The sequence below is a fragment of the Carya illinoinensis genome, chromosome 12, assembly GCF_018687715.1.
Source record: "Carya illinoinensis cultivar Pawnee chromosome 12, C.illinoinensisPawnee_v1, whole genome shotgun sequence".
Lineage (NCBI taxonomy): Eukaryota > Viridiplantae > Streptophyta > Magnoliopsida > Fagales > Juglandaceae > Carya > Carya illinoinensis.
The window spans coordinates 12066630-12091535 of record NC_056763.1 but is presented as its reverse complement, the minus strand read 5'-3'; the positions used below and the strand labels follow the sequence as shown (position 1 = coordinate 12091535).

General features: G+C 38.5%; 3 protein-coding genes across 3 annotated transcripts; 2 read left to right on the top strand and 1 right to left on the bottom strand.

The window, feature by feature from the left end:
• Nucleotides 1-2212: 2212 nt before the first annotated feature.
• LOC122290367 (protein PHYTOCHROME KINASE SUBSTRATE 3-like) lies at nucleotides 2213-3884 on the bottom strand. Its single transcript, XM_043098011.1, has one exon. The coding sequence runs from the start codon at nucleotides 3778-3780 to the stop codon at nucleotides 2488-2490; it is 1293 nt and encodes a 430-aa protein (XP_042953945.1). The 5' UTR covers nucleotides 3781-3884; the 3' UTR covers nucleotides 2213-2487.
• Nucleotides 3885-16118: 12234 nt separating this feature from the next.
• Nucleotides 16119-17204, top strand: LOC122289255. The gene has a single exon (XM_043096234.1). It carries the CDS (start codon nucleotides 16119-16121, stop codon nucleotides 17202-17204), a length of 1086 nt encoding a protein of 361 aa, XP_042952168.1.
• Nucleotides 17205-21256: 4052 nt separating this feature from the next.
• Nucleotides 21257-24169, top strand: LOC122289014 (pentatricopeptide repeat-containing protein At1g74630). The gene has a single exon (XM_043095890.1). The coding sequence runs from the start codon at nucleotides 21360-21362 to the stop codon at nucleotides 23292-23294; it is 1935 nt and encodes a 644-aa protein (XP_042951824.1). The 5' UTR covers nucleotides 21257-21359; the 3' UTR covers nucleotides 23295-24169.
• Nucleotides 24170-24906: the final 737 nt, after the last annotated feature.

Below are 24906 nucleotides of genomic sequence, written 5' to 3'. Positions count from 1 at the left end.
GCATTAAAATATGGAAAGACAAATGGGTGCCTATACCTTCTACATTTAAAATTCAAACACCAAACAAGATACTGGACTGTAATGCAACTGTCAGTGAGCTCATTGAAGATGAAAGCAAAACCTGGAAAAAAGAACTGGTACAAGCAATCTTCAGTCAAGAGGAAGCCAAGAGAATTTGCAGCATTCCTATCAATGTAAAAGGGATGGATGACAAAATGATATGGGGACTGTCAGAAAAAGGGACATTTACAGTAAAGAGTGCCTATCATGCAGACTTGGGGATCAAGAACCAAAATATGGGAGAAACTTCCAGTGGAGATCAAAGCAAGGGGCTGTGGGGGAGGCTATGGAGATTAACAAGCTCGGGCAAGGTGAAAATATTCCTATGGAAGGCTCTCAATGGCATACTTCCCACGAGGAGTATCCTCTTCAAGAGAAGGGTTACTGATAACTCAACATGCCCCATGTCCAGCAGAGAAGAAGAAACTGACATACATGTGCTTTGGGATTGCCCTGCAGCAGCAGATGTTTGGGGCGAGGACTGCAGTCCAGTCAGAAAATGGGAAAGGAGCTTTGGTGACTTCACATCACTGTGGTCTGAGCTCCAGTCTAAGTTAGAGGAAGGGGAACTCCACATAGTAGCTGAGGTGTTTTATGGCCTGTGGAGGAGAAGGAATGCTATGGTTTTCGAAGGGAAATTCAAGGGGCCATGCGTGTTGATCCAACAGGCAGTGAGAGATGCAGAGGCAGTTACATCGGTTCATGAAAAACCAAGAGAGAATCAAACAATTCCAGTAGAGACAGTGAGAACCGTATGGAAACCTCCAAGCCAAGACTATCTGAAGGTGAATGTAGACGCAGCAGTGGATTCTAAAAGAGGAAAGGTGGGAATTAGCGTTGTAGTGAGGGACTTCAGAGGAGAGGTGCATGTGATAGTTGCTGCCCCTAAACAACTAACAAGGAATGCTAGTGCAGCAGAGAGTCAGGCTATGCTTAGAGCAATTCTTCTATGCACTGAACTGGGACTCACTCAGGTGCAGTTGGAGGGTGATGCAAAAGTGGTAGTGGATGCAATCAACTCTAGACCTTTTAACTCATCTTGGGATGGACAGGTGATAAAGGACATCAAGGCAGCGATGCATGCTCAACCTGGTTGGTCTGTAGCTTTTGTAAGGAGAGAGGGCAATGGTGCAGCACACGCAGCTGCTAGGTTAGCTCTATCCTTAGATACTGAAGGTGTGTGGGTGGAGGAGGTACCAAGTGGGGTTCTTCCGGCCATTGTATCGGACCTACATAGTTATGTAATGTCAGTTTAATGAATCAAACTTTCATTTCAAAAAAAATAAAAAATAAAAAAATTGACAATTATTCAGTCCTGATTTCTTAAACACTTGTTAGCTCACCCCTATTTTATATGGGTTAATTAGATTCACTATAATAATAATTTTCCCCATTATATACCTTTTATATATTTTTTCCCAACCAGGTTTCCGTGGCATGAAAGCTGTGAGAGAATGGCCGGTATGCTCCTTGGTTGTAAGATGGCTACGGAATTGAATGCAGCTACCCAACTTGGTCATGCATATAATGACCTGACAGCAATGACTCGAACGTGTCACTGTGATCAACATTCCTTGACAGTTCCATCATATGAATGATATAGTCATTGTGTATCCACATCCTTTATTCAATCCCATAGATCTGACCTGTATTCACAAAATGGTGCTTCGTTGTGTGCAAATATGTCTTTAAAACACTAAAACGCCTTGAAGGGAGCTATTATATATAAAGTCATTTGATGTATCATAAGTTTGCTATCTTCTTTATTTTCATGGCTAAAATGCCATTGAGGAATTCTTCTATTGCTGATAGTTTTTGTTGTGGTAATAGTGAAGGATTAGATGCCAAATCCTACTTTCTGAAGCTTGCCAATACCATTGTCTTAGTCAAGATGGATACGTGCCAATACCATAAGTTTATGATTTGAAGATTCGGAAGTGAGGCAAACGTGGTTCGCCAAAATTAAGCAGATTTGGTTAACAAATTAGAGAGAACCTCCAAAACATGAGTGACCCAAAGTTGGAACTATTGAAGGAAACGGTTGGATAAGGGGTTCATAAACTCGTTTCAAACTAATATATATGTTTTAGTCCGAGGGCCTGCTGTTTTATTTGTCCTGGATTGCATGCCTTTAAATTACACAAAAGCATGGATACAAAACTTTGTTTCAACACTGTAGAGAGAAATTGGTAGTTGAGTGGGGTATATGAAATGAAAAATCAGTACAAAAAGTATATTACAGATTGAGGAAGATTGCACGATTTCTGTACACTCGTGCAATACTGAAAAGTTTCAACAATGTGCTGCCAAGCCTCCTTACATTCGCTACAACATGAACACAGATACACACGCAGACTGCAAAAGGGAGATCAGACACTCATATCAACTCAAAAACATCAACCTTAGCCTTATTTTTAACTTCCACAATTACACCGAGGAATTGGACCTTTTTTGCCATAGGGAGTCAGATTTTGTCCTCTCATTGGCTCTGTATGCAGTTTCAGCAATACTCACTGCTTTCTGACTCTTACAACCCAGCAGTCCACTCGGACGGCTTTTTGGCACCTCCTTGTCAACAATGGATTTGGCTTTAGCCAGACCATGAATGTTATTACTTTCCTCTAGTTTCCTTTCATCAAAGCCTGTACTGGCCAAGAATCCAGCAGCACTGGCTGTGACAACACTCCAGTCAATGCTGGTCTCACTAGGCTCATACTTGGTGGTGGAGGTCATACAGCTGGACATGCCATCAGATTCTTGCCTTGTGAACATTGGGTTCTCACTCCCGGATAGGTTCTCTATCTCAAACAAATCTGAACTAGCGTCGCTACCCATATCTTCATGGACACCTTCGGTTCCAGAAGTAATTGAAAGTTTTTTGGATTTTGGAATGGCATCCCAAGTTAGGATGGAGAGTTTCCTCTCTAAGTTCATTGCAATGTCACTCTTATTCATGATATGGGATCCAAACACCTCGAGAGATATTCGTGGTTCTTCATCTTTGATCTTGTCCACTTTCAATTGCAACTTAGCTGTCGAATTTTGTACCCCAGCACTTGAAATTGGGAAGGAAAAGTACTTTCCTCTGTTTGACCTTCCGAAATTTGGGCTATGAAGCTCATCATTGACCTGAAATCGTTGTCTGAACTGATTGTGATCAAATTGATTTGCTCTTTTCCTGATCCCTATTCCATGAATCCCTCCATGCTCAATATGCTTGTGGATATTAAGTGATCTCTCGACTGAACAAGACCTATTGCAGATAAAACCAGAAAAATGCATCTTTCTAGTTACCTTCTTCTCGGTATTTTGGAACGGTTGCCTGGGGAAACCAGGTAATAAAGCGACTTGGCTATTCCAACTCGATTCCGAGCTCAAGCTTGGAATTGCTGCCCTGCTCTTTGCTTTTCTATTGGGTAGATCAACGCAGTAATCTTTCATAAGCCCATGCTTACTCGCATGACTATCAATACTTCTAGTACTATCCTCATCCAGCTTCATGCTGAAGTATCTTTCAGCACCAAAGACACTGATTTCATCCTCTTCAGTCTTGGTTCTCTGTACGCATATGGATGAGGGAGCAGTTTGACTAGGAGTGGTGGCAGGAAAAGGAAGCTGCACTAACTTGGCAACCTTGAGTACAGAGGCCTCTCCGGCTGTGACAAGGAAAGAAGACAAAGCAGCATTACTGAGATTGGCGCTTCTCTTTTCAGCGTCCATGGTAACGGAGAAGGTTGCTTGAGAAGCCTGAAAATGTTTCTAATATGCTTATACAAAATTTGATACATAGCAGAATTTACATCTGAGTGAGGCTGGGTGATACACTTTCCTTGCAAAAAGAAGTAGGCTTGTGGAGGGGGTGCAATAAAGAATGGTTTGGGTCCTACTTGCTTGGAGCCTGACTCTAAATATGGTCATCAACTGACTGATATTTTATGGTGTGTATAAGCTTTGATTCCGACAATATGGACATAATCTCTACTGTTCATGTGGTTGTAATTGTGCACTCTCATGAACTCAATGATCTGTGGATATCATTACAACAGGTGCTCTCAGACTATTCCTTCAAACAGGGTTTGCCCAATGTGATGGCAAGAGTCAAATCAGTTAAAAAGGATACCGTAATTCGTTGTTCAAGTGCCATCTTGTTAGCAAATGAACGACGTGAAATGTGCAAGTTGCTGATTATTTCAATGGATTTGGTTATGAAAACCCAAATTGTCAAAAGATACATCTGTTTACAGTAAAAAAAAAAGAAAACAGCAGTGACATATTTGGCTTGGTTCAAGACCCCGCAAATGGTGATTTAACTGCATGGGCTTGATATATTACACCCCACCTTCTTTCTTTCAGTTATTTTCCTTCCATGAACATAGCCCCCTCAATAACTTCGCCTCAGACGACCTTTATCATTTATAATGGCAAACCTTGTTGGACTACAAGTGCATAAAGCTTTTCCAAGTATTATTACCTCTTAATATTCACATTATGGCATACTTCATCTGATCTGAGAAATTGTTGTTTGTTGTGGTGTTCATTGTATGATTTTGAAACTTTGAAACATTATATGATTTTGAGACTGATGTTCTCTTTCGGCTAAATTGTAGATTTCTATTTTAGTAATGACAGTTAAAAGAAAACACAACCTTGCCATTCATCTGTTAAGTGAGTTAATAAATTAAACCAACATAATAACAGATGAGGTAAAAGCTCAAAATCTGTTTTCCAACCGTTGTAGGACATGCTGAAGCCAATGGGTTGGTGTAAATAGATTCTTTGAACTTGACTCACTGATAGTTTCTGTCTATGATTGCACTAAAAATTCCCGCTTCTTTCCTTTCGCCATGAATATTGAGTAGTTTTTCACTTGAAACTCGATACTATTTGACAGCAAACAATGTCTTCTCTGGGACACGAGGGCCATCCTTATGATCTACCACTTTTGTTTTCCTCGTCATTACTTTCACAATTATTTTCGCCTTGATCAGCACATCCACTTGTCGCAGAAAATGAATCCCATACAGAAAAATTAATCCCATGAAGAAATATTAAACTGAAATGATGTTAGGCCATTGTCATCCTCAAGATTGGTATAAGAGCTATCAGCTAAGGTATTACGATCTGGGTTCTCTGACAAACCAATAACGCAGCCAACCAATTCATGTGCATGCAAAGCAATGTCAAAACAGAAAAGACGTGCCACATAAGTTACCAATAATGATATATGCCAATCAATCCAAGCCCAAATATGAAAACCAAAGCTGTCCTCGTCTTTTCAAGTCACAGCATTCATTATCCACAACTATGGGGATTCAAGGGCAGAAGACCAGCATTCATATCCATGATATTATTCCAACATCTCCCATCAACGATAAGTTTATCTTTTTATAAGTATTTACAAGCTTCTTCCATGGCCGGTTGTCCTCCTTGTATGCCTCAACAGATATTCCAAGAATGGATCCACTAGATATTTTCAAAGGAACATGTTGGATCTAAATACGCTCTATGGATAAGGAAAGCGTAGCAAGGGACTAATGAGAGAACTTGAGGGCATAACTGGCGAGGAAAGGATAACATGTGACCGAAAGCCACGGTCACGAGGGAACCATATGATATAAGGTGACTAAAGGATAAAAGACATTAAACATACCATATAGACTCAAAGATGAGGTTTAGGAAGGCATCATGCACAATGGGAAACTTAACTAATTATAACCCTCAAAAAGTCAAGATCCACCCATGGAGATAAGTACAAGCGAGATACCCATGCCGAAAGGGCGCTATCAGCAGCCAAATCATACTCTGGAAGGTAACCTACCATATTGGGTACCATGAATCGTGCCCCCAAAGGGATCGTGCCATAATGGAACTTCGCAACCCTTATCAATAGTCTACTACGTACACTCTAGAGACACTTTTTATTGACTAAAGGAAGTGAATTCCTCTCTGAATTAAGCATTGGAGGCATCCATATTGGGTACCTCAAGGCGTATACTCTAGTTGTAGGTCATTAGAGCGTGTCGCAGGCATCGCTAGGAATTGAATCAATAGTTTGGTGCCGTTTGTAGAATTGATTGATTAATTGGTAAAGCAAAGTCCGGCTACCAACAACTACTCGCTCACATATGATCTATGGCCTATACTGGACGAACAAGTGAACAACAAAGCAGAGAGAAGATTTGCAGAGATGGAAGAAAGATTGAAGATGATGATGCTGGAAATAAAGGCCTTGCAAAGGGAGAACGATGCCTTCAAGCAAAAAGATGCAGGGTTTGAAGGGGGCGCAGCCTAGGACCAAAGCAAACAACTCGATCCCAATTTTGAGCGACTAGGAAGAGAAGAGGAGGATGCATGACAACCTACGAGATCTCATAGATGAGTATGAGGAGATGGCGAAGTGGGAATGCCGTCGTCAATCGATAATCTTCTCAATAGCACCAACTTGCCGTAGAGTGCAAAGACCATGGCAGTACCTCTCCCTCTAAAGTTTAAAGTCCCGCAAGTTGATATTTATGACAAGCCTAGGGACCCAGTTGAATATTTAGAAACCTTTAAGGCCTATATGAATGTACACAAATTTTCAAGAGAGATCGCATGCCAAGCTTACCCTTTAACCCTCAAAGGCATGGTGAGAGGGTGGTTTGGGAACTTACAGGCGGGCTCAATCACTAGTTTTAAGGAGCTTCATCGATAGTTTATGATGCAATTTATAGCAATCAGGTGGAGGAGATGGCCTATCGCATACCTCTTCACTGTAAAATAATAGGAGGATAAAAGCCTAAGGATTGTCTTACGGGTTTAAGAAGGAATGTCTGACAACAAACGACCAACACAAAAATATAGCACTAGTGGTGCTTCTGGAAGGGATTTTGTCCAGAATTCCCTTCATTGTAGAATTTGAAAGAAAAATGCCAATGACTTTACGAGAGTTCATGGATAGAGAGTTGACCAAAGGGCCAAAGTAGATAATGCAAATAAGATGGCAAATGGGGCGAGCAAAGGCGGCAGGGGCGGGAAAAGGATGACAAAGCGAGAAATAACCATTATGACTAGAGAAAGGAAAGAGGCCCCCACTCCCACAGAATGAAGAGGCATAGGACTAAAGTGTATTGCTAGTCCTTGTAGTGGGAGTTTAGAAAATGAGATGAGAATTATTGAACCTTTTAAGACTTTTTCCTTTCCTTCTCAGGATATAAAATATTCTATATTTAAAATTAAAACCTGCTTTGTAAATTAAAAAGAGTTTATAGCAAAAATCATTAAATTAAATTACAAAATATTTTTACAAAATACTCTTTCATACATTACATAAACATTGCCTAGACTTCTGTTACCTTTCCCTTAGGCCATGTTTGTCCTGATGCTTGTCCTCATTTTGTTCCTGGGAGGGGGAGGGATATACATAAATATAAAAATGAATTGAATACTCAGTAAACATTACTTCATATTGCAAAAATATACTAATATAGGTTTTCATTCATGCATTTATCATTCCTCTACATACTTTACATAAAATATTTATTTCCTTTGAAAACATTACAAGGTGAGATTTTTCTTTAAAAACCTTTTCCTTCCTACTAATACATTTTTCGCACCTTGTACATTCATTCATAAAGAAACTAAACCATTTATACATTAAATTACTCTTATCATTTTTCCTTTAGCTAGTACACATTGTTACGCCCCTTGTGTTGGGGCTAGCAATCTTTTGGATCCAGATTCCACCCATGGCCACAGGTTGGGAATTCCTTTTAGTTAAGAGGCAGCACTGGGTGTACTACCCGTACAACTTATCCGGCATTAAAATCTACCCAATCTATTGGTATCGTCATTCATTCAATCATGGTCATTACATAGCTTTGCACATTAAAACACTCATTCCTTTCATTTCTTTTCATTCATTCATTTTAGTCCTTTCCTTTTCATTCTTTTCATTCATCAATCCATTTCATTTCATAAGCATCATTTCAAAGCATAAGCATGAACATCATCAGTAAACATCATTTCATAGCATCCTTTAAACATCCTTTCATAATATCATTTAAACTTCATTTCATAGCCTCATTCAAGTATCCTTTCATAGCGTCATTTAAATACCATTTCATATCCTCATTTAACCCTCATTTCTTAGTATTAAGCATGAACCTCAACAATTCATTTCATGGAAAATAAAGAAAAAGTTATTGTAGCATGATTTTACCACAAAAGATCCAAGCTTTCACAAAACAAAAAATTGTTTTACTCCTTCCAATTTCCAACTTTCTATATTTAAGAAAAATTGTTTTACTTCTTCTAGTTTCCAACTTATAACATGCACGAATCCTCATCAAAATTTCATACAAACATGCTAACTACACTTCATAAAACAATCAAACCAAGATCTTTCTAGTGGCTTGGTCTAAAACACCAAATATCAAGCACTGTCTAGTTTACCACTCAGAATGACCTTTTCATGTTTAACACAACTTTTGACCAAACAAATGACCACAAAAACTAAATGCAAAGAGGAAAAAATTTTGTGAATGGAACTACGTGAGAAAATATGTTAAAAAGATTCAAAAATGGCAAGCAAACTTACTCAAGAAAATTGTCTCTGAGGATCTTTAGGTTTCTCTCCAAGAAAAGTGTGGCAAAGGGACTTGGATACCTTTAAAAAAATGAGGGGTGATGAGAGGGCTATGAATGACACTTGATTGATGCTTGTGTCTGCCAAAACAAGGGGCAAAACCAGCCCAAGATTTTGGTGCCTAGAGTTGTCGTGTGAGAGGGAGGTGGTGAGAGGGCCTTAGTTGTTACATCAAGTACAACTTAGAGCTGATTTGGATAGTTTTTGGTTAGCCATGGTAAGGGGTAAACTTCCTCCTCTAGCATTGCAAAAGTGGCTCAATTTAGTGGGCCTTAATGGGTATTTACCGAATGAGCCTCAATTTGGAGTTTAAAGAAGGTTGTTAGGGTTTGGGTTGCTATCAAACCCAAATCTAATTTCTCTAGGCCCAATAAAATTTTCAAGGTTTAAAGAATAAATAATGATGTCACAACATGAATTTGAGTGGTTAATAACATGTGGAAGTGATTTAATCAAGTGATTAAAGACTAAGCTATAAACCTTGTCCATTTAAAGTTTCAGGCAAATGTGGGGCTTGGGGAAACCATTCAAGGTTTTGGTTTCAATCGAATTTTAGGTATTTCAATTGGATTCCAAGTTTTTAGTATTTCTCTAGGGTGGAGACCCTCTTCAGTTTGGCACAAATTAGATAGTTGAATGGAATAGGGTTTTGCTTAGGTGGCATGATCTCAATACTTGATTTCCTTCACTTTTTCCATTCCATGGTTCCTCTTGAGACTAAGTGTCTAATACTATTAACCAACTATGGCTAAGATCTTGCCAAATGTCCAAATCAAACTTCCCTAACCTAATTTGGATATTCCAAACTGTGACTTTAAAAACACTACTCTTAGGTGCTACTATTGAGGTAACTATTCACTTCAAAAAAATGAAAAATAAACTTTACACTATAAAATCCTAAGTAATCATACTAAAAGTGCAAATCGCTTATTAAAATTTGACTCCGAAGTGCCTCAAAATAGTCAAAACATGTTTTCGAACAAACTTTTCATCCCAAAATAGAAGATGATTTTATTACGCTATAAAATCCTAAATATTCGAATATTCCACCAAATTCCAGCTTCTCCTTGTAACATGTACCCAATGTATGGTACCTTCTAGTCTTCAGTGCAACTGTATATCTCGTACTTCCGTTTGAAATCAATAATCCACTTTTCCGCCCTCAGTGTAACAAGCTGGCCCTAAGATGGGAGAAGCTGTTACCTTTGACCTGTTCTTTCCCTATTATGTATATAGATATTTATTTTTATTTTATTTTTCTAGTAATATGTGTGTGGTAAGGATGAACATATCGCACATGTATTCTAATTTATAATTTAATAAAGAGAGACACCTAATAAACATTCTAATCATCATTCATCCATAAAAGACTCTCAGAGTCCATCATATGCTCATCACTACATGAATAATACCAATTAGAAGTCCCTACAATACATACAAAAAGGTATTAAGTCAATGTATAAGGGGTTACCATGACCCCACAATAACAATTACACCACCAAAAGATACATTGTTTAAAAGTTAGACCAACAAAACATCCCAACAAGGGACCCATCCTAAATATAAAACCAACCATCATCATAAAGTCGAACCAACAAGGAAAATACTAAGAGTCTACCTCTCCATCTGGGATAATGCCCTGCTCCCCAACCTCTTCATCATTACCTGGATGTTTGAAACATAAGCACAAGGTGAGTCTAATACTCAGTAAGTAGAACACTATGTTGTTAACATAGTAATCATCTAATCCTTTTCCTTGGAAATATGCACACATAAACATTTGCTACTTTGACAATTCTTTCATGCGTAAATAGTCAAGGAATAAGCAATACTTTCATGCATAAATATTTTAATAAATAACTATGCTTTTATGTTTCATTTTTCTTTGGCCAGTGCACACTATTACGGCCTGTGTGCTAGGGTTAGTGATCTTGGACTCCACCCATGGCTACGGGTTAGGAATCCATTTTAGTTAGGGAGTAGCACTGGGTGCACTACTAGTACTACTTACCCAGCATTGCAATCTGCCCATTCATTTGGTACCCTTTTGTTCATATGGCTGTTACATTTTTCATACATTAAAACTTTCATTGCATCTCTTTCCTTTCATTGTAGTCAAAATGTTTTCATCATCTTTTCTTAATCCGATGCATATGCATTTCTTTAAAAGGCATTTCATGTTATACTACATATAAGGAAATACGAGTATAATGTGCATGCATTACATTATACATATACACACAATTATAATTAATAGGGTATTTAACAGGGGCTACCAAAAAGGCTTGTACATAATATATACATTTACTCTTTTCTTTAGAAGAATTTTTGAAATAAGAGAGAGACATTCTTTCATAAAGAGAACTTGGTATAAGAAGCATAGTCATAGCTACTTACTTTAATGCACCTCAGTACTTCCAACTTCACAGTAAGTCATATTCCAATGAATAGCATAAACGCGTTAATACTCATTCAATATTCTTTAGCCCTCCCTTTAAAAAGGAAAGCTACGATACTATAATCTAGCGTCCCTTCTATGTTTAGCATTAACCCAATTAACTAATTTCTCACCTCAACTTACAAGAATAGTAAATAAATACTAAAGCAACTTAAGAGTCATTGGAAGGCCATTTAGATAGCTTACAAGGGAAAGGTAGTTGAGAACTCATAGGTTTAACATAGTTCATTTGATTCAAGCTCATTTTGGGGTCATGGGAATTAAGATCTCAAATCTGGAAAATGATCAGCAAAGGCTTTAAAATAGATTTAGGCATCTCAAATCGGCTAAATAAATTTTAGGAATCATGCTCCTTTAAAATAGCTAATTGTGTCCCTTACTAGAAAAGGCTATCTTGCAAACAATTGGGCTTTTGAGTTGGTTGGAAATAAACTGAGAAATGGGCAAAACCAGGGACTACTTTAGGCATCAAACATAGGGCACATATAAATTTCTACTTGTTGGATATCTTGCATACTATAGTACCCTTTTTACACCTTTAATCACCTCCTCTTAATACCAACTCAAAATCATACTAAAATCACTTATGGTTAAACCAAGTTATTAGCAAGACACCACTTTCAAAACATAGGAATTCATATAGTAAAACAGCTCCATCATCATTTGGGTAGGACCGAAACAGAGCATCTGTAATATTTTTTAACATAAAGGAATAAACACAAGCTTTCCATCACAAAAGAATTTGGTTGGCCTCCAAAATAATACCCAAATAAAATGGAGTCAAGTTAGGGTTTTCACCTTAAGCTCTTAACTCCTTTCAAGAGGCAAGCTAGAGGACCAATTAGTAGTATGGCCATGTGGATGAATAGCAAAATGATGACACTGTTTTAACTCCAAAAACTGAGACATACATGAGTAATCTTATTGAAGAATTTGAAACCCATATGAAAATCATAATAGAAAGTGAATAAAGAGTTTATTACCTTCAAGATTCTACCCCTTGAAAGATGAAACAAGCTTTAGATTCTAAACTTTGAACAAAACTCAAAAATGGGTAGGAATGGGTTGAATCCATGCAGCTTGGAGAAGGTGAAAGAGAAAATATCTCATTCCCTTGTTATGGAATCGCACGGCTTGGAGATAGAGAAGAGGAAGCCTTGATCCCTTGAAGATGTAAGGAGAAGAGGATAGAAGGGGTGAGGGCATTGGCTAGGGCTTGAAGGAGAAGAAAATTTTTTCTTTCTTTCTTTCTTGGAGAGATTGAAGTGTAGGAGAGAAAAGAGGATTAATAACCTTTGGGCAGTCTTCCTTCATAAGCTAGTGGATGAATGGTGGAGATCTATCCACCTCAAAGATATTTCCCCACCTACCAATCCAATAGCGGAGGATGATTGGGGCCATTATTGAATAAATGAAATTAGAGAGCTTAAGGGAAATATTGCAAAGTCTTAAAATCATTCCCTTGATCTATGGGTGCGTGAACTTTTAGAAGGAACAACCCCTAATTTCATTTCTGGGTGCATGATGTAAACCCGCAGGATTGAAACCCCTTAAATCCACAATCAATTTGAAAACTAATCCTAGAAAGCCAAAAATCAAGCCAATCGATGGAAGAATCTAGCTCTGTTGAGAAACTTATTTCAAGAACCTAGATTATATGAAAATTTAGACCCGTTGAAGAACCTGTCTCAAGAACTTAGATTATAAAGAAGAAATGCCACAAAAGTTGTGATTAACTTTTGATAAGTTTAAAATTTTAATGAAGAATAAGTAGAGATAAACTCAACTCACATTGAATACAATTCATCAAATTTCATAAACTTCTATAAACTTCTTAAAATAAGACTAGAGGAAGTATTTAAATCAAACCCTCACAAAACCCTAACTAAAAATTAAGTCCCTTTTTCTCAAAATTACCCTTGTTGAATAGTGTCATGCTACATTACTGTAAATAGTGTTGTACTACAGTAACTCCTTGAAACCTTAGTTCAACAAAATAATAACTTTCCTAACACGCCCTTAAGTCCTTCTCATAATAAACCCAATTATTCTAAACTAAGAAAATAAGTCATTTAAGTGAATTAAACAAGTCGAAAGCCTTCAAGTGTCCAAAGCCTTTAAGTCATATTATTGCCCTCTTCCTTAGCTTATATCATATAAATCAAAACTTGATTTTTATCCTTTAAGCCCATCTTGAATGTTGGGCTCTTGCTAGATACATTCAAAGTGTATTGCACCAATTATTGTATTGCTTCATTACTCTTTTTAGCTCTCGACCTTGTGATTACCCCATCTGAAACTTGCAAAGGATCTCTAAGACTCAGTCTACCTTGGGGCCCATCATTCCCCTCCTCCTTAAAAGGATTCGACATCGAATCTCCTCCACCTACATCAAAGGGAAAATGATTGGTAACTTTGAAAATAGTAGAAACATGATACTTACCTGGAAGATCCACTTGATATGAATTATCATTAATTTTCTCAAAAATTTGAAAATGTCTATCCAAGCTACTCCTGTCATCATCAAGCAAAGTATCAAAATTGAAGAAGTGGATTAAAACCATAAACAACTTCAAAAGGAGAATATGAAGTAGTAGCATGCATGGTTCTCTTATATGCAAACTCTATAAATGGCAAACAATCCTTTCAAATTTTTAAATTCTTATGAACAACAGTGTGTAAGAGCTGAGTTAAGGTCCTACTAATTACTTTAGTCTGGCCATCAGTCTGTGGATGGTAAGTAGTGAAAAATAAAAGCTTAGTACCCAATTTTTCCCACAAAACTTTCCAAGAGTAGCTAAGGAATTTAACATCCCTCCAGTCCCTTCAAGGTTTAACGGATAAATAATAATGCCATAACATGAATTTAAGTGGTTAATAGTGTGAGCGGATTTTTCCCCCAGTTGATGGAATTTCCTAGGCTTAGCCCATGGAGGGCACCCACTAGGAGAAAGGAAATAAGAGAGAGGGATTACTAAGACAAAATATGTAGAATAGGAGAGCGGACAAGAAGGGACTGGAGGGTGATGGTGTCAGGAGGGAGGACTCTAGGGTTGAAACCCTCTTTGGTTTGACACAAATTAGATGGTTGGATGGAATAGGATTTTGTTTAGGTGACATGATGATCTCAATGCTTGATTCCTTCACTTTTTCTATCTCATAATTCCTCTTGGTGCAAAGTGTCCAATTCTATTCACAAAGTATGATTAAAATCTTGCCAAGTTTCCAAATAAAACATTCCTAACCTAATTTGGATATTTTACATTGTGACTTTGAAAACACTGCTCTTAAATGTTATTATTGAGGTTATTATTTAATTTGAAAAAATGAAAAATAAACTTTACACTATAAAATCCTAAATAATCATACTAACCTTAGAGAGCAAATTGTTAATTAAAATTCAACTCTAAACTGCCTCGAAAGAATCAAAACACATTTTCGAACAAGCGTTTTATCCGAAAATCAAAAGTGGTTTTATTGCACCATTAAATTCTAAATATTCAAACGAAACTAATGGTGCAGACCATGTATCATTCTAATACTTCTAACTAGTTTAAATAAATAAAATCATGCTTCTGGCGTCATAGTAAGTGGTAACTCTGATTATGCTGACAGACCAAAACCTTATTGATTTGTCAAGTTGTGTAATTTATGGAATTTTTATGAGATTCTTAATTTTTCTAATCATTATAATTTTTCTAAATTTAGAAGTAAAATATAAAAAATAATTCAACTTTTTCGAATATCAGAACAAAAATAATATTCTAATAATATTTTATTTATATTTTAATTTTCAACTTATCTCATCTCTTTTGTGTAAACAAGCAAGACCTTAACGAATGTGAACATAACATTAATAACAATTGAGACCTAATATATTACTACCGGGACAGTTTTCTCTATAAACTTGTCACATGTCTAGTGGCATGTGAGAAATATATGTTTTTTTAATGATATGCAATAAGGGACGTGCTTCTAACATGTCCGAGGATCAGATGATAATTTTTTAAGTTGTACTTTCCAAAACATGTGTTTACAACAAACTTAAATGAACTCTTGTCATCATTTTTATAAATGACTTGAAAGCTTCCATCAATTCAATTAGAAAAAAAAAATACACTCCATCCTCATTGGCACATGTCTATCAGATTTATTCCTACGTCTACAGCATGGGCCAAAGGGATGCAAGGAGCCTACTGTCAAGAGGTCCCTTCACAGCAATACAGGAACTCAGTATGGAGCATGGCTTCGTGCATCTTTCCAGAAGGACCCAGCAAAAGACTGGAAGAACAGCAATGGCAAGCCAACACACCAACAAGCATACTCAGCTAGCCATAAGGAAGAAGATGATGACGTGGCAGAACCAAGGGAACATGCAGAGCAGGTATCAACCACTCCTGAAGTAGTGATGGACTCTCAGAGAGGTCAGGTTGACAAGCTACCATCTCAGGGTATGGAGGGACTCACAGGTACCACAGCAGGCTTGGACATGGGCTACTCTGAGGCTATATCAAAGGACAAAATAGCGGGCACTATGTTAAAAGGCACATGCAACTTTTCGAATCCAACACAGCCAAGTGGGCAGTCAAATCCTTCTGGGAAACAAAAAGAAAATTGGGCTCCTAATCTTGAGGTAGGGACACTCAAGGACCTGAGAGGAAAGTCAACAAAAGGAGCTAATGGAATAACACACGTGCTACAGGAGGTGGACATGAACATTCCACTGACAACTTAAAACAGAACATGGAAAAGGAGAGCACGAAAGCTTCCCACACCAGTAGCATCTAACAAGTTCACCCAGGACATTGTAGAGGGACAGGAAAAGGGGGAGACTGAACCAGTGGCTGGCAGGAAAGGGAAGAGGAAGGCAGTGAACAAAACAGTGTCAAAGAAGAGAGGTAAATTTTCTCTGGTCCTAGAAGATGAAAATTCCATTGATATGGCAGAGGCTGATCTTCAGCCCTACCCACTCTCATGAATCTCCTCAGCTGGAACTGCCGAGGGCTTGGGAACCCTCGGGCAGTTAGAATCCTTAATATGATTATTAAGGAAAAGTTCCCAAGCTTGGTTTTCTTGGTAGAAACCAAGTGTTCTAGGTCCAGAATTGAATCTGTCAAACTTTTAACTAAGTTTGATTGCTGCTTAGCGGTTGATAGTATGGGTAGTAGTGGGGGGCTAGCCATGATGTGGAAGAACAACCTTGAGGTTCAATTGGTAAGCTTCACTAGATGGCATATAAGTGTGATGATAGCTGATAAAAGACACAATACCCCCTGGATGCTTACGGGTTTTTATGGCCATCCTGTCACTTCCAAAAGGAAACTTAGCTGGAACTTACTCAGAGAACTAAAGCCTTCCCAAGGAATCCCATGGCTTTGCATTGGTGACTTTAATGAGATACTTAGCCAAAAAGAAAAGGTAGGGGGAGTACCAAGACCCTACAAACAAATGGAGGAATTTCGTGAGGCCATAGAATTCTGCTCAATAGAGTCAATACCAACCAAGGGCAATAGGTATACATGGTCTAATAACAGAATTGGCAGGGGTTTTACCAAGGAAAAGCTAGATAGAGCCCTAGCTAACCCAGAATGGAAAGCAAGGTTCCCGAATGGCATATGCCGGGTCTTAACAGCCATGAAATCTGATCATGCTCCACTCAGTCTACAATGGGAGGGACCAATACCAGTGAGAAGATACATGAAAGCCAACTTTCGATATGAAGCAACTTGGTCTCTTTCAGAAGAATGTCCTAAGATCATTAAAAAGGCCTGGTCCATAGCAGCAGTGGGGGAAGATGCAAGCTCCTATTTAAGACACAAGTTGGCTAACTGTGCACAGGCCTTGAGACAGTGGAATTCAAGCCGGAAGAGGGTGGCTTCTGCTACCATCAAACAGAAAATGGACAGAATTGCAACTATACAAAAGGAGGAAGGAGGTGACCAGGTCTGTGAACTCAAAGTGTTACAGAGGGAAGTGGAACAACAACTAGAAGAAGAAGAGCTAAAATGGAAGCAGCGGGCCAAGCAACATTGGTTGAAGGATGGGGACAGGAATACATAGTTCTACCACATGCATGCCAACCAAAGGAGGAAAACAAACACAATCAGCCAAATTCTGGACCAGCAGGGTGAAATCCAAAACAAGCCAGATCTTATAGCTGTTACCTTCTCTGATTTCTATTTACAGTTGTTCTCAACCTCTAGTCCTTTTGAATTCACTACTTGTCTCCAAGGCATGGAGAAAAAAGTCACCGATGCCATGAATAGCAAACTCCTACTCAATTTTACTGAGGAGGAGGTCTATGATGCTGTCTCACACATGAATCCATTGGGATCCCCAGGTCCCGATGGATTTCCAGCCCAGTTTTATCAAGATCACTGGGATAGCATTGGAAAGGAGACTAGTAATTTTGTTCTTAGAATCCTGAACAAGGGAGACTCTTTAAAAGGGGTCAATGATACTTTTATCACCCTGATTCCAAAGGTTAAGGAGCCCAAAACAGTTTCTGATTTTAGGCCAATCAGCTTGTGTAATGTTAGCTATAAAATTGTAGCTAAAGTTTTGGCCAATCGGCTGAAGTTAATCCTTCCTGACATCATCTCCTTGAACCAAAGTGCTTTTGTTCCAGGAAGACTCATAACTGACAATGTAGTTGCAGCATATGAGACTCTTCACACAATGAATTCTAAGTTTAAAGGCAAAGCTGGTTTCATGGCCCTCAAGCTTGACATGAGTAAAGCTTATGATAGAGTGGAGTGGAGCTTTCTAAGGGCAGTGATGGAAAAGATGGGTTTTGCAACCCAATGGATCTCCCTCATTATGAACTGTATAACTTTAGTCACCTATTCTATTTTAATTAATAGAGAGGCAGGCCCCTCCTTCACTCCCACAAGAGGTATTAGACAAGGGGACCCCCTGTCCCCTTATCTTTTTATTCTGTGTGCTGAAGCTCTTTCTAATCTATTGAACCAAGCTGAGGTGAAAGGTAGTTTGACAAGCATCCCCATTGGAAGTGGCCCAATCCGAGTGAATCATCTGTTCTTTGCAGATGATAGCCTGTTGTTCTGCAAGGCAAACTCATTAGAGTGGTGTAGAGTGCTTCACATTCTGGAAATCTATGAAACTGCCTCAGGACAGATGCTCAACAAAGAGAAAACCTCTATCTTCTTCAGCAGGAATACCCCCAAGGACATACAGAGTAATATCATTCAGATTTCAGGGATCAAGTCCTCAGGCTCTTTTGAAAAGTATTTGGGATTACCAACCCTGCTTGGGAGGTCAAAAGTTGCTGCTTTCCACTCGTTACTTGACAGAATTTGGTCCAGGATTACAAACTGGAAGACCAAGTGGCTTTCAGCAGCAGGCAAGGAAGTCCTTCTTAAGGCTGTGCTCCAAGCCATACCAACCTACACCATGGGTATCTTCCTCCTCCCTATGTCCATTTCAAACAATCTCAACAAACTCATGAAGAAATTCTGGTGGGGTTTTAATGAGGATCACTCAAAGATGCAATGGATGAAATGGGATTAGCTGAACCAAGGAAAGACAAAGGGAGGCCTGGGTTTTAGAGACTTCAAAAGCTTCAATTTAGCCATGTTGGCCAAGCAAGGGTGGCGGATTCTAAAGTCACCACAATCCCTACCTGCTCAAATACTAAAACAGAAATATTTCCCTGATGGGAACTTCCTAGGAGCCAATCTGGGTTATAGGCCTTCCCATGTCTGGAGGAGCATTGTAAGTGGAAGGGAGCTACTGAAAGAGGGCCTGGTTTGGAGAATTGGAAACGGTGGGCAAGTCAAGATTTGGGAAGATAGGTGGATTCCTAAGCCACACACCTTCAAAATTCAGTCCAGAAAAGAGGAAAGTGCAGTACAAGTGATGGTGTCTGATCTTTTTAACACGGATTTGAGGAGCTGGAATGAACCTCTCTTGGTTAGACTCTTCTCAGACCAGGAAGTTGACAGCATAAAATCAATACCAATTAGCATGGGGGGTAGAGAAGATCAGCTTGTTTGGTATCACACGAAGAATAGCATTTTCTCTGTAAGGAGTGCATACATCTTACACAGGGCTATGTTAGCAAGATCCACAAGAGAACCTTCCAATGGCAGTCTGGAGGATGGTTTTTGGAAAGGTATATGGAAGCTTCCAGTGCCAAATGCAGTTAGAAATTTCATTTGGAGAGCATGTCATGATGCCTTGCCAACAATGGTGAACCTGGTGAGGAGGAAGGTGGTTGAAGAAAGCAGCTGTCCTATCTGTCTCACTGAACCTGAAACATCTGAGCATGTCCTATGGAGCTGTGGGGCAGCCAAAGACACATGGAGCCAAGGCTGTCGACAAGTCCAGAAAATGAGTATTTATAGCTCATCATTTAGGGAGGTATGGGAACACCTATGCAAGTATCTGAAGGATAGTAGCCTCGGGGAAGTGGCCATGATTGCAAAACTAATCTGGAATAGAAGAAATGATTTTGTTTTTGGTAAGGGATTCAGCCACCCAAACCAACTTATCAACAGAGCCAAGAGGGACCTTGATTTGTTCAACCAGATCCAGAGGCAACCGGATGGTGTGCAAGGGACCAAGGACCAGACAGCTGTCAAGTGGCTTAGACCCCCAAAAGACTGGTATAAGCTGAACTGGGATGCAGCTTTAAGTGACACTCGGGGCCGACTTGGGGTTGGAGGCATTCTCAGAAACAGTGATGGCCAGGTGGTGGGTACTATACAAGCTCAAAGACATTTGAAGTTGGATGCATTCAGTGGTGAAGCATATGCTATGATGGTGTGTGTGAATTTCTGCAGGGAAGTGGGGGTGAACCGTTTCATCCTAGAGGGTGATGCTCTACGGGTGGTTAAGCTACTTAGTGGAGCACAAGAGGACTGGAGCTACGGGGGGCTTATAATCAAGGAAGCCAAGATGCTGTTGAATAGGTTCGCAGAGTGGCATGCAGTCCACACTAGGAGGGAGGCCAATAAAGCAGCCCATGTATTAGCAAAAGGAGCTTTATCTCTTAATGAGGACGTGTATGATTTTGAAGAAGTACCTCTTTGTGTTCAGCACGTTGTAGCTTCTGATATGTTGTAATGTTTTGTTTACAGTAATGAGAACTAGTATCATTTCAAAAAAAATATTCCTACGTCAATCTGTGGAAGAATCAAGGTCCCCTTTCAATCCCCTCCTCGGATCCCCTGTTGGAAAAGGGGCTGTGGGTCCCAATAGATGACCTGTGTAGCTGCTATGTATCATCTTTTAATCATCCTATGACAATTTCATATATTTTCTCAAATAATTGGAAGATAAGAAAAAAATATGATATATGGTTCTTCATAAAAAAATATCACAAAAATAAAATTTATAAATTGATGTGATTCTATATAATAAAAAAAATGCTAGTTTGCTTTCTGAATTTGTCCCTTGGTTAGATAGTTCATTTATATACATGTTTTTTAATTTATTTTATAAAAGTTTTTTAAAAATCACCACTAATGATTTCTGTATTTTTAAAATTTTAAAAATATAGTAAAAGACATATTTGAAAAAGAAAAAAAATATAATTGCATTAAGAGACACGCCGAACAATAAAAACTAGACTACCCAATAGCATCACTCTATATAATATGCTAAAAAATTTTACTTATCATCTCACACCACACATAAGTTTTTTATAATTTTTTATTTTTTTCTCTTACTAAATATATAGTATATGAATGATAAATATAAGAACTCAATTAATTTAGAAAGAATTAAATTAAAAAATTAAAAATAAATATAATATGGGATCTATGGGAATAACGAGTAATAATTTGAAAAATTTTAGTTGCAAGTATAATTGTGTATTAATGTGCACTAATCTAATTGATTGATCAAAAAGTAAATTTTATTGAAAACAGTACTAAGTTAAATTTTAAATATAAAAGAATCAATATTGATACGTAAATTAATATATAACTTTACTTGTATATAACAAAACTCATAAAATTTTAACATTCTAATATATTTTCATTCTTAAAAGAAGTTTTGAACCTGATGCACGATACTTTTGTAAGTTTTACCTTGTGAGACGTATACGTAAATCTGATTGGACAAACTTAAAACGATGCACACTACTTTTGTTGCAGTGGATTACTTAGCGTGGCAAGGCGCACGAGTGGAGCGATGCTATAGGTGAGACTCTGGACGACCTTTCTCTAGTCTCTCGCTCGGGCAGCAAAAATGAACAGCACAGAAGAGCTCTGCCATTCTGTGTTACACAACTGCAAGACCATCAAAACCTTGAAGCAAATCCAGGCCCTTATGTGCAAGGCCGGCCTCGATACTGATCGGTTGCTCGCTGGGAAGCTCCTCCTCCGCTGTGCCGTTTCAATTTCCGACGCTCTTGACTATGCTTGCCGTCTTCTCTTTCAGTTCCCGTATCCTGATGTTTTCATGTACAACGCTATCATCCGAGGGCTCGCCGAATCCGATACACCTCAGAGTTCTATCTTTTCATTCGTGGAAATGCGTCGTCGAAGATCGATAGGCCCACCTGATAGCTTCTCTTTCGCGTTCATTCTTAAAGCGGCATCTAATTACGGGTCTTTACGAGCAGGGATTCAGTTGCATTGTCAAACTGTAAGGCATGGGCTTGACGCCCATCTCTTTGTTGGGACGACTCTTGTGAGTATGTACGCGGAATGTGGATGTCCGCGTTCTGTAAAGAAGGTGTTTGAGGAAATAAGTGCACCAAATGTTGTCGCATGGAATGCGCTACTTACTGCGTGTTTTAGATGCTCGAATGTAAAGGGTGCGGTGGAAACGTTTGGTAGGATGCCGATCAGAAATTTGACCTCGTGGAATACCATGCTCGCGGGGTATGCCAAAGCGGGGGAGCTTCAGCTGGCTAAAATGGCGTTCCTTGAAATGCCTATGAAAGACGATGTTTCTTGGAGTACTATGATTTCAGGGTTTGCTCAGAACGGTTGCTTCTATGAGGCTTTGGGATTTTTCAGGCAGCTGCAACGTGTTGGAATAAGAGCAAATGACGTGAGCTTGACAGCGGTTCTATCTATGTGCGCCCTGGCTGGGGCGGTTGAGTTTGGGAAGATATTGCATGGTTTTATGGAGAAAGCTGGATTCCTCTGGATCATTTCAGTTAATAACGCACTCATGGACACATATTCTAAGTGTGGTAGCGTAGGCATGGCTCGATTAATCTTTGAGAGAATGCCAACAAATAAAAGCATTGTTTCTTGGACAACAATGATAGCAGGCCTTGCAATGCATGGTCATGGAAAAGAAGCAATACAGATTTTCAATGATATGGAAGCGTCTGGGATCATACCTGACGGTATCTCTTTCATTTCTGTCTTATATGCTTGTAGTCATGCTGGATTGATAGAAGAAGGATGTAAATACTTTTCGAACATGATAGAGATATATGGTGTAGAACCAGCCATTGAACATTACGGTTGTATGGTTGATCTATACGGTCGAGCTGGTAAGTTGCAAATGGCATATGATTTTGTTTGTAAAATGCCAATTTCACCCACTGCTATTATATGGAGGACTCTTCTTGGGGCTTGTAGTATTCATGGTAATGTCGAGTTGGCAGAGAAAGTGAAGGAAAGGCTTTATGAACTTGAACCCAACAATTCTGGTGACCATGTTCTTTTGTCCAATATTTATGCCGTAGCAGGAAAATGGAAAGATGTTGCAGCAGTGAGAAGATCAATGTCTGACCAGAGGATCAGGAAAACTCCCGGTTGGAGTGTGATTGAAGTAGACAAGATCATGTATACTTTTGTGGCAGGTGAAAAAGGGGATAAAATTACAGAGGCGGCTTATGAGAAGTTAAGGGAGATAATGTCAAAGCTTCGGGTTGAAGGAGGTTATGTTCCGGAGGTTAGGACTGTTTTGCATGACATAGAAGAAGAAGACAAGGAAGATTCCGTGTCTAGACATAGTGAGAAGCTTGCTGTAGCTTTTGGGATGGCAAAACTTTGTGAGGGAAGCATTATAAGAATAGTGAAGAATTTGAGGGTGTGCAGGGACTGCCACAGAGTGATGAAACTGATTTCTAAAATATATAGATTGGAGATTGTAATTAGAGACAGAAGTCGCTTCCACTCTTTCAAAGATGGCTCTTGTTCATGCGGAGACTACTGGTAAGAGCTGGCCAATGAATTAATGGTGGAAGGAAACAACCTCTGACGTTAAGATCAAAGGATGGATTGACGTCAATGCAGGTCTGTTTCCTTGTACAGTAGAGGTTTCACAGATCATAGAAAAGAAAGGACTCCTCGCCCTGCGCTGAATTGACAAACACTAAAGATTGCCGGCTACCGCCCCCTGGAAAACAACTGAATCAACATCATTGATGGAAGAAACCATGCCTTGGAACCAAGAAAAGAAAGAACGAACTAGAAAACTGGGAATTTGATGTGTCTAAAGTTGATAATCATGGGTTAGTGCGAAGAGTTGAACCAGTATTTCAAAGGAGAAACACAAGACGAAGAATCACAATTATATCCTTGAAGTGGACATTGATCTATTGCGCCAAACAAGGAAAAAACCATGGAAATAAAAGAAAAGAAAGGGTAGCGAAACAGGCAATTGAGTGATACAGTATTGCCCATCGCCATAAGAAGAGAAGCTGAGAGTACACCTAGAGGACTAATCGAACATTCAGTATCAAGAACTAAAAGCTGCACTCTGCATTGTGGATCCTTTATCTAATTTAGAGGTACTAGAACACATGATCTGGACAAGCATATATATAGACAGGTTGGTGCAAGTAAAATCGAACTTCATCAATACCATATAATAGTATCTATTGTGCGAAGCCTCATTTAAAAGTTGTCATCAGCAGAGTATGATGTGCTTTCATTTTACTTAATATGAATATTATCAATTTAGTGCCAAACAGGCAGGGTCCTAATCATGTTGTCATCATTCATTGACACTACTTTAACTGTATAGATTTGTCCTTCGATTTTTTACATTATTTTCGCTGTGTAGATTTGTTATTTTATTTTTTCAACAAACATGGCAATGGCTAATCGGCTCCATCTACATTCTCAAATTTACTAGTAAGAGTAATGATAGACAACTATTAAAATATTATTATTTTTAAATTCAAATCTATTAAAATTATATGAAGTTCAGATAACTTTAATATGAATCAATATTTGTGTGTAATTGTGGAAAAGTTATACTATAGTTGTCTACGTATCATTTTCGTTAAGGAAGTAATACAATTATAGAAAGAGAATACAGCTAGACAATCATAAATTAATGCAGCCAGCTTTCAGCTTATCAGTTTAAGATACCGATAAATCTTTTACGCGTGGGATACTCTTATCACTACCCCTCAAAGATGACTGAAGATTGGGACAAAGGCCAAGTTTGTTTCGTGAAGATTGGAAGTGGGCTTTGGATACGGGCTCTATAAAAATATCTACCAACTGGTTTGGAGAAGAGACAAATCGAGTTTTCAGAACCTAAGAGTTACTCGCTCGCCAACATATCGATAGTCCATTTCAATGTTTTGAATACTGCACGAAGTGCCCTACTAGTCAAGATATTAAAATAAAATATTTTGATTTTGATATCGTTTTGGAATAGTCGATATATGAATATATTATATATATAAATTATATTTCAAAATAATAGTTTATATATTAATAAATTATATATAAATTACAAATAGTCTGGTCTGAATTAGGGTAAAAAATGAGATTCTAGTTTGAAGACATGAAAAAAAAAATGCCGAAATACCGGC